We start from the raw sequence: 11269 nt of genomic DNA, 5'->3' as shown, positions 1-11269 counted from the left end.
AAAAAAAAAAAAAAAAAAAAAAAAAAAAATTTACTAAATCCAACACCTTAGCCACAGACTTCCAATACAAATGGACATAACGCCGACAGACTTTCTAATTATTAAATCGATCTCACTATTTACAAAGAATACGTAAAATCAGATCAAGACGTAAAATTGTTTCTAGCATCAGCCAACCTTTTGTACGTAGATTCTCAATTTTTTTTTTCAACTACAAAATTAAGTCCGCGATTCAAGAAAATACATACAAATCTCCCGTACGCCTTGCAACGATATAACTCCTCTCGATGGCTTATCGGATATAGCACCGTTTTATCACGTCGTTCGGTGCATCGTTTGTCTTAGTTTCTTGCGCAATATTTATTCCTCTTGTTCGCGGTGCAGGAAACTTCCGAGCAGTCATAAAAACATCGATTAGCCGTAAAACGAGGCAGGAGCATTATGCTTAAAGTTTTCCCATTGAGAGATGAACCTGCTAGAAAAAGTAGGAGAGGAAAGACTTTCGAAGCAAAAGCCGACGTGCCTCTTCTCTACGGTTAGCGCTCGCGTCGATACAACGTTGCTTCCCGAGCATACCGACTTTCGTTAATGACGTGGGTAAATATATTTTTTTCCTCTTTGGCACACCCCTGGTACCTATGATTTCATGGGTATGCGATCCGAATAAAAAGTTGGCTGGGTATATTTGGTTGCAATGACCCAACTGTTACGCGGGTTAACACTCGGCTATACTCCTGTGCTATAGGTGATGGCTACTTATTTTACACTCGACGCTGAAGAAGAGTCATTGGGTACACTTGTCTTAACAACTAAGCAGGGTTAGGCGTATAATATATTATTTCGGACACGTACGCTCCCAGAAGAGGGCGGCTGGTAAACAGTGTAAAAGCTTTGTGGGACACAATATGATGGTCCTCGGGAAGGGTCAGGCAAGTAGTTTGCATAATGCTTGTACATAGGACATTGCCGCACAGGTGCCAGAGTTTCCGAAACTCGTGTGAAAGGACTCCGGGAGCCGTCAGTTTTAGGCGTTAGCCAGCGCGAAAGAGGCTCGAGCCAGGCTACGGGCCAAAATGGCATTCAAGAGATTTTGGCTAAAACTTTTTCTTTAAAGCTGCTATCACACGTTGCATTTAGCGCCATGTTTTTTTCTCGTATCGCAGAGCATCAACTCCTTTTTTTTTAACTCTTTACTACTTCTGTACGACTCTCCAAATACATACTGAACACATTCCATGTGATATATATATATATATATTACTGTAGGAAAGAATCTATTCATTTAGATTTCCTAGACGCAAACCGGAAACCCTAAAGGAATGTGCGCAGCCATGTTTGCTTTTCATTTGAAAAACTTGGAAAATTTTTCACAAATTCGAAGGAATGTATATAAAAAATTTGAAAACCTAGGTAAAGGGACTATCAATTTTTTGCAAGCTCCGGCCGTACCTCCGCCTTCGACTCGCCACTACGAAAAGATTTTAACGACTGTTCACGGGTTCGAAGTTCTCGTCACGTCATTTGCTAATGCGCACTGAACCAATAGTCTTTCGGAATCGGTGTATAAGCCTTTTTCAATTTTTATGCGATTAGGTAAAACTGAGTCTGACTGAAATGACAAATGTTTCTTATGTTTAAAATTTATATAACACTCCTTATATGGAACGAATGTCGATACGGCATATGCATTTTATATTGAATTATTTTTTAATAATAAAATAACCAAGTTTATTGAAAGCGTATGTTATCTATAAGGACTGTAGGGTGATATGAGGGGTTCGTACTATAGGGAATGTTGGTGGTTACTAATAAAGGGTTGTTTCTAGAGCGTAGGAGTATAATCAGTATTACATTGAAATCGTCGTCTGATGGTATTATATATATATATATGTATATATAATTCAGGAGTATGAAATACACGGTAGGACTTACCGCTAATCGGATTGCAGTAATATTCCCTAATAACTTCAAGTGAACGTGCATGCGTTTACATTTCACTTGCAAAGTAGCGAATCATCATTAAAGTCTGATAAGTTAACTATCGCGTTTTTAGTCAAAGTGAAAATTTGTTTGTATATTACAAAGTATGGGTTTAACTAGTCTTAAAATATTTCAAAGCCCAGGAAATAAATTTGGAGTTTGAAAATTACGTGTTTTATGTCACGCGCTAATTGGATATTGAAATATGAATGTATCCATTCAGTGTTCTGCTGACTGGGTTGATTTCATTGAAAAATTTGATTTCACCCAACAGTACTCCGACTGCCTTTGAAATAACCCAGAACAGAAAAGATAGTTTTACCAATTGAATAAAAAAGAAAAAAAAATAGTACAATAATCATGTACGTGCGAAACCATAAAGAAATTTTGTTAAATTACGTAAATTAGAAGTTTGCATTATTTGGATTGTCAGTAAGAAGAAAAAAAAACGCGATTCAGATTGAGAGGCGGATAGAAAAAAAAAAGAAAATGGTGGTATCGATTTCCGGTCTCTGGTCATATGGATTTCCAGCAGGAACCATTGCGTGACGGAACAGTATCGCTTTGTCAATCTGAAGCTAAAATTATTTAATGTCTGCCAGTGGGAAGTCGGATAAGGATGGGCGCAAAAGGTATAAGGAGGAGTTTTCAAAGTGGCATCTTGCGAAGCGTGAGCCCTAATGTTTCCGCTGACAGCTGAGATCATTGGTTCATTTATACTTCAAGTCCAGGGGGCCTGGATTCTCGCCTAACAAGATCAGAAGAATAAAAGCAGACAGTGAACTCGATATTCGGCGTTAGATAGATCGATCGAGTTAATCAGGCGCGCCCATAAATAGATTAGGCTTGGAAAAAAAGAAATTTGGTAAGAAGGTTTCGAGATTCAATTTTTTTTAGTTTCTCAAATTTTGAAAATGCTTTATTGGCACTTTCGTAATAATAACGGATACACTCTGCAACGCGTAACTCTACAGATGTTGATATTATCAAGAATACCCTAAGTTGAAACACTGACAGATTGGTTGGAATGGGATGAATAGGAATGTGACAAAATGATGAAAAGTTCTGGTGGGGTTTTTTTTTATGTATCGTTAAAGAGTAATTAAAAAATCTTACAAGTGATGGAGTGATAATATCTACATGGGGTTGAAATAGGGGTGAAGGAATATATATTGTATATAATATGAACGAAGATGCGGTTCTACAGTCGAGTCGTTATTTCGGTTATTAATTGAGTCAATTAATCAGACGACACTTAATCCAAGATATCACGTAAATGCGTGTCACAATTCCATCATTGATGTTTTTTATGATTATGACGTTGTTACCTCAATTATTTTCCCTTCCTCGTCATCAACTAACGACCTTGTTATATACAGTAATAAATCGTTAATATAAATCATCTAATTCACGTCACTCGTACAAATCATCCTAATTCGTTATTATCAAATTATTCGACGGCACGAATTTTCTATATCTATTCTATTAGCCAGGACTTGATTTCGTAAATGGATAGGTACGGTATAATGGGCATTTTACGACATGATTACTTTCATTGTGCTGTTGCAACTGTCAATGACCTCAATAACGACGTAATTTCCGCGCCTTATAGGTTGCAGGAAAGAAAAAAAAATGATGGAATGACAAAATGATAAATGATGATTCTCACCTTTGTATTTAGTATCATTGGCTCTACCAGAATCGGAAGTAGCACTAGAAGGTATTTCTGAAATAGAAATTTCACTATAGAAGTCATAAATTTGATAGATGAAAATTTGCAATATTCAAATAATCGCCAAATCAATAATTACATAACGAGGAGAACTCCTTACAGAAGGTTCCTGAGGAATCTGGTAAGCAGTAGATGGCACATTTACCAAGCAACCAATGAAAACTACTGGGTGTTCAAATTCACATACAGTCGCCACCCGGTATGTATATACAGTCGTTTAAAGAATAAAATATTCTGTCTGGGGGACTTATTTACTTAAAAAATCATAGGAGGATGGCCCCTCGGAAGGCTATTTTACTCGCGAATGAACTAATGATTTTCGTTTACGTGCCAAGTTGAACGGCATGAGCGAGCACCGTGCGAAAAATTCGCCCGGTAATAACAGTTGCGTGAAGACGAAAGAAGAACAGACTGGGAAAAATAAGGGTAGGAGAGGGTTGATGGTTTTCTGGGGTAGAAATTTTTTCCCATCGCACAGACCTTCCATTTGTTCATCATCATTTCTTTATCCGTGCCACGTAAAGTTCTGCAGGTTCAATTGAAACGGGTAGAGACTATACATACGTACACTGTCAAGTTGATATACAACTAGAATGGTTATCATTACGAATTGAAATAACGAGATGATAAATTTCAAATACAGGTAAATTTAACGGTTAACCCCAAAATCCAATTGGAAATCCTCCCACCTCCCGCCCTTTCGTACAATGAAAACTGGCGGTTTGTGGTAAAATCGTATTCCGACAAAACGTTACCGATTTAACTCTGTATGCCAAAACATCCTGTAATGAATACACGGTCCGATAGACTCAGTACGTTGTAATTCGTTGATACGTTGCTAATTCACAGGGAATCTAGTTCGTCTGTACAAGCATGCGCGAATCCGTCAACCGCACTTTCACATCCAACAGGCAGAATGATTTGTGCCTCTCATTAAAGTCCGGCATAAGAATTAGCATCGTTAAGGGTACATTTCGACGGTGAGTAGTTAAAATAATTTTCCAAAGTGCATAATTCGTATAAAATGATTTTTTTGTATTATTTACCAACTACCGAAATTGGGTTGGCTCGTGTGTACTCGTACTGTAATTAAAATGTAATTTACTCACGGTAAAGCTTAATGCTGCCGTCCGTGTCGCCCAACGAATTTCTCGAGACGCATTTGTATGCTCCGTAATCCGATGCCGTGACCGAACGTATGGTCAGCTTCATGTGAACTTTATACGAAGTGCCAAGAATTACAGGTTCGTACTTTCCACCTGTTTTGCAAAAGAAAGAGAAATGTTGATTTATTTATTGTATTTTTAGGACTGTAAAGTGGTGGGTACGACATGAAATATTGCCACACGACGGAATCTTGTGTAGCTTATCTTTCCACGGAGTAACTGGACGATAAGAAATCAGTGACTTAAGAAGATCAAGATCTACATATTCTAAATTACCCGTAACATAATTTTAAGTCCGTCTCAATAATATCCTGGATATTTCTAAGGTTGATAATGTCGGACTGTATCCGAGTATTAGACACGTCAAAGAATTGTACAGTATATTTCAAGAACTGTGATAAAATAGCGAAATATTGAGACACGTGTCCCGGACGTCAATAGGCAATACAACTAGATCGGAGGCAGCTTTATTCGTTTCCTGAAACGAAAAATGGCGATGGTAGATAAGTATACATAGATATATAGGTCTATAGTATACGTATAGAGATTACGTAAGAAGGTAGAAACCGTGGAGGTACGACGAACGTCTGGAAAAATTCACTTGGTCGTTAAAGTAACGTCACAATAGTTCAATCAGTATTTGAAAATGGCTTGAGAAATACTCGTGTCTAGATCGTTTTAGTATTCGACGCGCAAGAAGGTAACTTAACGTGATTTCAGTTTATAACGACACCATTGAGGCATTCCAGGCTTCCATGGTACGAGGCACCATTGCCGTTGGCGTGGCTATAAATGGTCTAAAATAGTAACAGAACGATTGCGAATGCACGCGAGCACTACTTCGCGAAGGGATCGCCATCGGGCGGCCAAGCCGGGAGTTAGCGGTCGTGGCGCTTTCTTACGGCCAACTATGGAAATACCGATAGAGATAGAGAACGCGTAAAACACGAAAGTAGAGCAAACATCGACGGCCGGTTTCTCGGTAGCTTTAGCTGTTTCGTGGAAAAGTGTACAGGTAGTTATTCAACGACAAGGGAGGATACGTGTGGATGCATATACGTATGGAGCTGGACAAGTGAGTTAACCGTAACGAAATTGTAAGCCATTAAACAAACGTAACCTGCACGCATTTCTACGTACATCAAAAGTATGATGACTGCTAGAACTGAATTCGAATTTCGTGGCGTGACGTGTTATTGGTTTCGATACACATGCAAATATGTTATCTACAATATAATAGGCTTATGGGAAAAGCATATATGGTAGCTCGGGCTACACGTAAATCGCTACTCTATACTGTCCTCTACTATACACATTCTGTGCTCTCATCCGACACGAGCCCTTCCTCATAAATGCCAGATAAAATCATGCTATATCTCTAACGTCGTACCGAATCTGGCAGCACATGCATTATTCAAAAGCTAATTTCGTTCGAATAACCGGTTGAAAGAAGCCGCGTGTCCCGCGAAACGCTCAAATATCGGCACGTCTAATAGGCGTAAGGAAATCTATATGGGGGAAAAAGGCAGATATAAGAAGAACGAAGAAAAAGGTGAAGCCTGAAGAAAACATATATATGAATTTGGGGAGTCGAAGAAATCGATCGCTCGTATAAGATGTACTAAATCCTCTCTGTTTCGTGGATGGGTGTCTCGAAAGTGAACTCTAAATATGTATATAAGTATATACATATATATATATATCTCTATATATATATATATATATATATATATATATATATATATATATATATATATATATATATATATATATATATATATATATATAGATTTATGCATACGTGCTGAAACATGTATATCTCTCGGCATAAACGATCCGACGGATCAGAGAAGTCTTATTTATTCATCGACTCCATGTATAAGATAACTTTATTCGTTTTCTTTCTTCTTTTTTTTTATTCTACTCCTTATATCGATTTCTTCCAAGCTACTTTGTCCGATAATCAAATGACTTCGTACACGCGAATCCACCATTGACGAACTAACGTGACTGGATTATATCTATTCGATAAAGAGATTCGGATACTTTTAATCCTTTTCGTGTCAGGATTACCTTGCGGAACTATCTCGTCCTTATCCCGGGTCCAGTAGTTGATGGATTTTGGGTAGGCCTCGGAGTGACACTCTAGCGTCATCTGCTGACCCTCCTTGGCTCCGACTAACTGGTTCTGGATCCAAATCATTGGAGGGACTGTGGGAAATGAGTTGTTGTACGAGAACGGAATATAGATATAGCTGCATGAATATATGTATTAAAAGAGAAATACAAGTAATATGTTTGACTATTAAAAGACTCAACGATTTCTCGGACTCTCGTAAAAATTATTTTACGTAAATCGCATTGATTGGTTGAACAAAACTTGATATACTTTTACAAAGATTTTTTACTTGACACGTTTTACGTACAGTGCTCTTTGACAAACATTCTCAACTTTCAGTCATTCTTATGTAAAGTCCCGTTAAACCAAAGTTGGAATAACTTTGCCAACCGGATCGAAATTTAACTTCGTATTATTCATTGTTTCTTTTTTTTTCAAAAAAAAAAAATATATATATAATCGAGTCAAAAATGTAAATAGATGAAAATGTAAATGTATGAAAAAAAACTTCGATACTGAACTTGTTTAATTTTACATGATTATTAATTAAAATTTATTAATTGCTAAGTAGGTATGATTATTCAATATAATTATTATACGTACAATGAACAATCATCATAATCCTTTTGCTCACGGTAGGAGGCACGCCATTGGACGCTATACAGAGATATGGTCCCATGTGCAATCGATTGACTTTGGTGATGGTAAAATTTGGTCCATCGACGCTCATCACTGTAAATAATTAAACCAAAAAAACAAAGTCAATAGAGAGAGCTGCAGATCTCGCGATGTATAATTTATATGCCGAGAGACATGTTTTATTAAACGTGCTATTCATTAAGAAAATTGCTGGAGTGCCGTTAGGTAGCAACTTTTTCCGCAGGCCCTTCATTACGATTTAAAGGCACGTGGAAAAGCGCGTATATAAATAATACCAAAGATACCTCCCTGCGGATATACAGGGTAGTGTTCAATTAATTAAAAATCCGAGTGAAACTTGAGAGGATTGATAAACGTTGAAAAAGTTCGATTAATTATAACTATACATGAAAAATTATCGGCTGGATATGTGTGTGTAATAAATGATTGTTCCAGATGTTAATCATTCGCAGCCAGGATAAACATGGCTATTTACTAGCTGTATTAAATTGACTGTGAATGGTCAACGCCTGAAACAACAATTTATTGAATTATGAATTCTCGGCAGGGGAAAACTTTTATTTACACGCTTGGTGGATAGCGTGTGTATATATGTATATATATATATATATATATCTATCATACATATATATAAAAGTACTATGACAAAAAGCCGCGTCGATTAATGCCTCATATATACGAAGGCCATTTTCGGTCGTTTGGTACAGTTTTATCACCGTGCGTATTGTTTTACACGCACTTTCACCATTTTCCGTCCTGGCGGGACGAACGCACGCGAAGACTCTAATCCTTATTTACCTAAAAAAGAAATTCATGAGGAACGCGATTCCATCGGCCTCGCGATAAGGCTGTCTGTATTTCTTTTTTATTTTTCCCAATGTGTTTCACGACGTCCAAAAACTCATCAACCGTTCCAATCTGTTTCAGCAAGGTAATTTAACGGCGTCAGTTTAACTCCGTAACACGATTCTGACGCTGCATCAGTTACAGACCCGAATGCAGTTTACTGATTCAGAACTCGGCGGAGGCTGCCTGGGTTCAGATGGTAGCCGCAATTAAATACAGGAGAATATTTGCACGTTGCTAACAGACCAAAGGAGACTAAAGACGCGAGGATTAAGGGATGCTTGAAAAGCCCTGAAGTTTCTTCAAGGACCCCCAACATGCACTATGAGAAAACGGTACGACGTTTAATTTCCACCTAGAGAGTAGACGGATACGATATACTATATATACAATTGCAGATATACTATCAAGACTCAAGACGTTCATCCAGACCTCATCTCTGATTAGCTATCTAGACACCGTTCAGTCGGCAATACGTCTTTGGATGTATTCATTAATCCAAAGGTGGCAGCAAACATTGATATCCATGCCGGCGCTGCTTCTGGCAGTGATGGTTGGTATGCCAGCTACTGAAATTCACCTACGGTTGGCAGAAGGCTACGTACTCTGCTAATGAAGTAGCCAACATGAATACTGACCCCAATAGAGAGCCGTAGCTTGAACGCCGATAAGCCTTCGCCTTACTGCGACTGAACGTGACCAGCTGAAAGGCAGCCGTGACGTTCGCTTCTTTTAAATTAACCGCTTAACTTTTCGTTTAATCTCTCGTCTATAGCTGCAAACCTTATTTTCATTATTTTTCTTTTTTTTTTTTTCATTGAATATTCTACCCTCTAAAATAGCCAGAGACAGGTATAACGATCGGCGGGGCTTTTGCAAATTAATTTGAATAGCTTAAGACGCAAGTACGGCTGGCGTGACTGTGGCGGGAAATTTGAATGGTCTATTTCGGTCTAGGTGTTACGATGGTCCCACCTCGCTTGCGTAAGTGACGAAGCGTACAAACACCGCAAAGGGATGTTCCCTCTATCTCAAATCCCTATTATTAATTCTTGCAGGACTCATATCCCGGAACGTGATCCACCCCCCCTGTGTCCGGTCCGGACTGTCGTTTCTCTGTTTGCCAATTTCAATGCAAATACAGAAGAGCTTTCTGCTTCTGCAAACGTATCACCTCTCTAACCCCTTGGTCTGGCTTGAACGCCAAATGTTTACCATCCCCTGAGACGACGACTGGGACTCCGCCGGTGAGCTATGAATATGGTCCTGTTTAGTTTCCACGAGACTTTTTTATTTTGTTTATCAAGAAATATTCAATACAAATTCTAGTCTACCTCAGGATTCCCTAGAACAAGGATACGCCTGATATACACCTAGGGATATACGTGGACCGATCGCTACAGCATCTCATGGGAATCCCTGTGTATGGGTATCAAGGAAATAAAAGATGAGATTCTTTATCGGGACTTGGATAGGCTTCGATTTTCAGATCGCTCCATCAGCTTTATCGCGATTTTCGAAACGTGTTAGCAATTTCTGGTAACGTATCTGCATGATAATAGAACGGCGTTAGAGTGGTATTACGTGTACGTAGGTACAGAGGGAGAGAAAAAAAAAAACATTCGACGCGAAACATTGATTCTACGCGTAAAAAAAAAATCAAGCAACTTTGCACTTTTATTTTGCCGAAAGTGGGGAAGTGCGTGGATATTTATTTATTCGAAGGATATTGCTGTATCCATTAACCGTTGATACTATTATGAAAGTTTCCAGTTTCATTTCAATATCAATATCTCTCTAATGAGATGTGAACTTAACATAAGTGTATATTTTATTCATCAATGACTCCGGTACATTAGCGAACGATAAACTTTCCACAAACATCAATTTTCCATATAGCCTCAAGTGCGATATCGAGGTAACGTTCGTGAACTGACCTTGCTGTCCATTTCCAAGAAGCATGAGCTGACCATCTTCTCTTCGCCAGGTAATGCTAGGTGGTGGGGATCCAGTGGCCGTACATCGTAAAGTCACGTTACTCCCCTCGCGTACGACCATATCCGTGCTGGTTTGATAATCCAAGATGTCCGGTGGGACTGTCGATGAAATTAAAGAAAAATTAGTTTATTTCATTTCATTCGAGTTAATAAATAATAAATTCGTACACTCGACGATAACGGTCAAAGATCCCTCCTCGGAGCGAGTCGCATACTCAGATCGTATTACAGATTCACGAGTGAATCTCAGGCCATAGTAGGTATCTAATATTCGCATATGACATTGCGATTCTACGATCGACGATGGAATATATCTGCCATAAATCAGGCCATTTGGATAAGGGTGCGTACCGTGCGTACTACGTATACACGATACGGTATGGGAATGATAAGGCGAAACGACATCCAGGACGTCATATCCGGCGGAAACAAACGTAACGTTCCCAAGCCTGCAACGAGCAGACCTTCCATTCTCCTGTTCCCATTAAAGTTGCCTTTCCCCCTGGCGAATAAACGCGTCCCTCGCGAGTAATGTCTTACTAGCCTGCCTACATGCGAATCAACCGTAGGGTGGTAGTTGCTGGCTAGGTATGGAGACGAAAGAGAAGGGGATGATTTTATTCCGCCCTACGGCCGGAACTCGATTTGCGGTTGAGTGCCCGGATGGCTGATGCTGAATTGGCGGGTCAGACCCCCGCCGAGCTCTTCCACGCCTGCCACCCTTGCGTTTCGCATCAATCTGCTGTCCCCCTCCTTCCCGCCCCTCTCT

The 11269-nt window shown here is 39.1% G+C and overlaps 1 protein-coding gene and 1 long non-coding RNA gene across 9 annotated transcripts in view; one reads left to right on the top strand and one right to left on the bottom strand.

Moving 5' to 3' along the window:
* Nucleotides 1-11269, bottom strand: part of LOC107272988 (opioid-binding protein/cell adhesion molecule homolog) — an 83864-nt gene that overhangs the window by 1974 nt on the left and 70621 nt on the right. For 3 of the 4 annotated variants that reach the window (XM_015750742.2, XM_015750741.2, XM_025090309.1), the window contains 5 exons: nt 10441-10599; nt 7601-7729; nt 6952-7089; nt 4822-4971; nt 3650-3706 (listed from right to left, as the gene is read on the bottom strand). In XM_015750742.2, coding sequence (XP_015606228.1) covers nt 3650-3706; nt 4822-4971; nt 6952-7089; nt 7601-7729; nt 10441-10599 — 633 coding nt within the window. The remainder of the gene's footprint in view (nt 1-3649; nt 3707-4821; nt 4972-6951; nt 7090-7600; nt 7730-10440; nt 10600-11269) is intronic. The other variant, XM_025090310.1, reaches the window with a different exon arrangement.
* LOC107272990 lies at nt 5638-10408 on the top strand. Of its 5 annotated transcripts, XR_003061393.1 has the most exons (5): nt 5638-5953; nt 8585-8838; nt 8902-9056; nt 9461-9487; nt 9562-10408. It is a non-coding gene; the product is annotated as an uncharacterized LOC107272990 (long non-coding RNA). The 5 variants fall into 5 exon arrangements; XR_003061394.1 differs by lacking the exon at nt 9461-9487; XR_003061392.1 differs by having other exon boundaries at nt 8902-9487.

The sequence above is a fragment of the Cephus cinctus genome, unplaced genomic scaffold (assembly GCF_000341935.2).
Source record: "Cephus cinctus unplaced genomic scaffold, Ccin1 Ccin1_scaffold1343, whole genome shotgun sequence".
NCBI lineage: Eukaryota > Metazoa > Arthropoda > Insecta > Hymenoptera > Cephidae > Cephus > Cephus cinctus.
The sequence above is the reverse complement of the archived record's forward strand: the minus strand, read 5'-3'. Positions and strand labels throughout refer to the sequence as shown.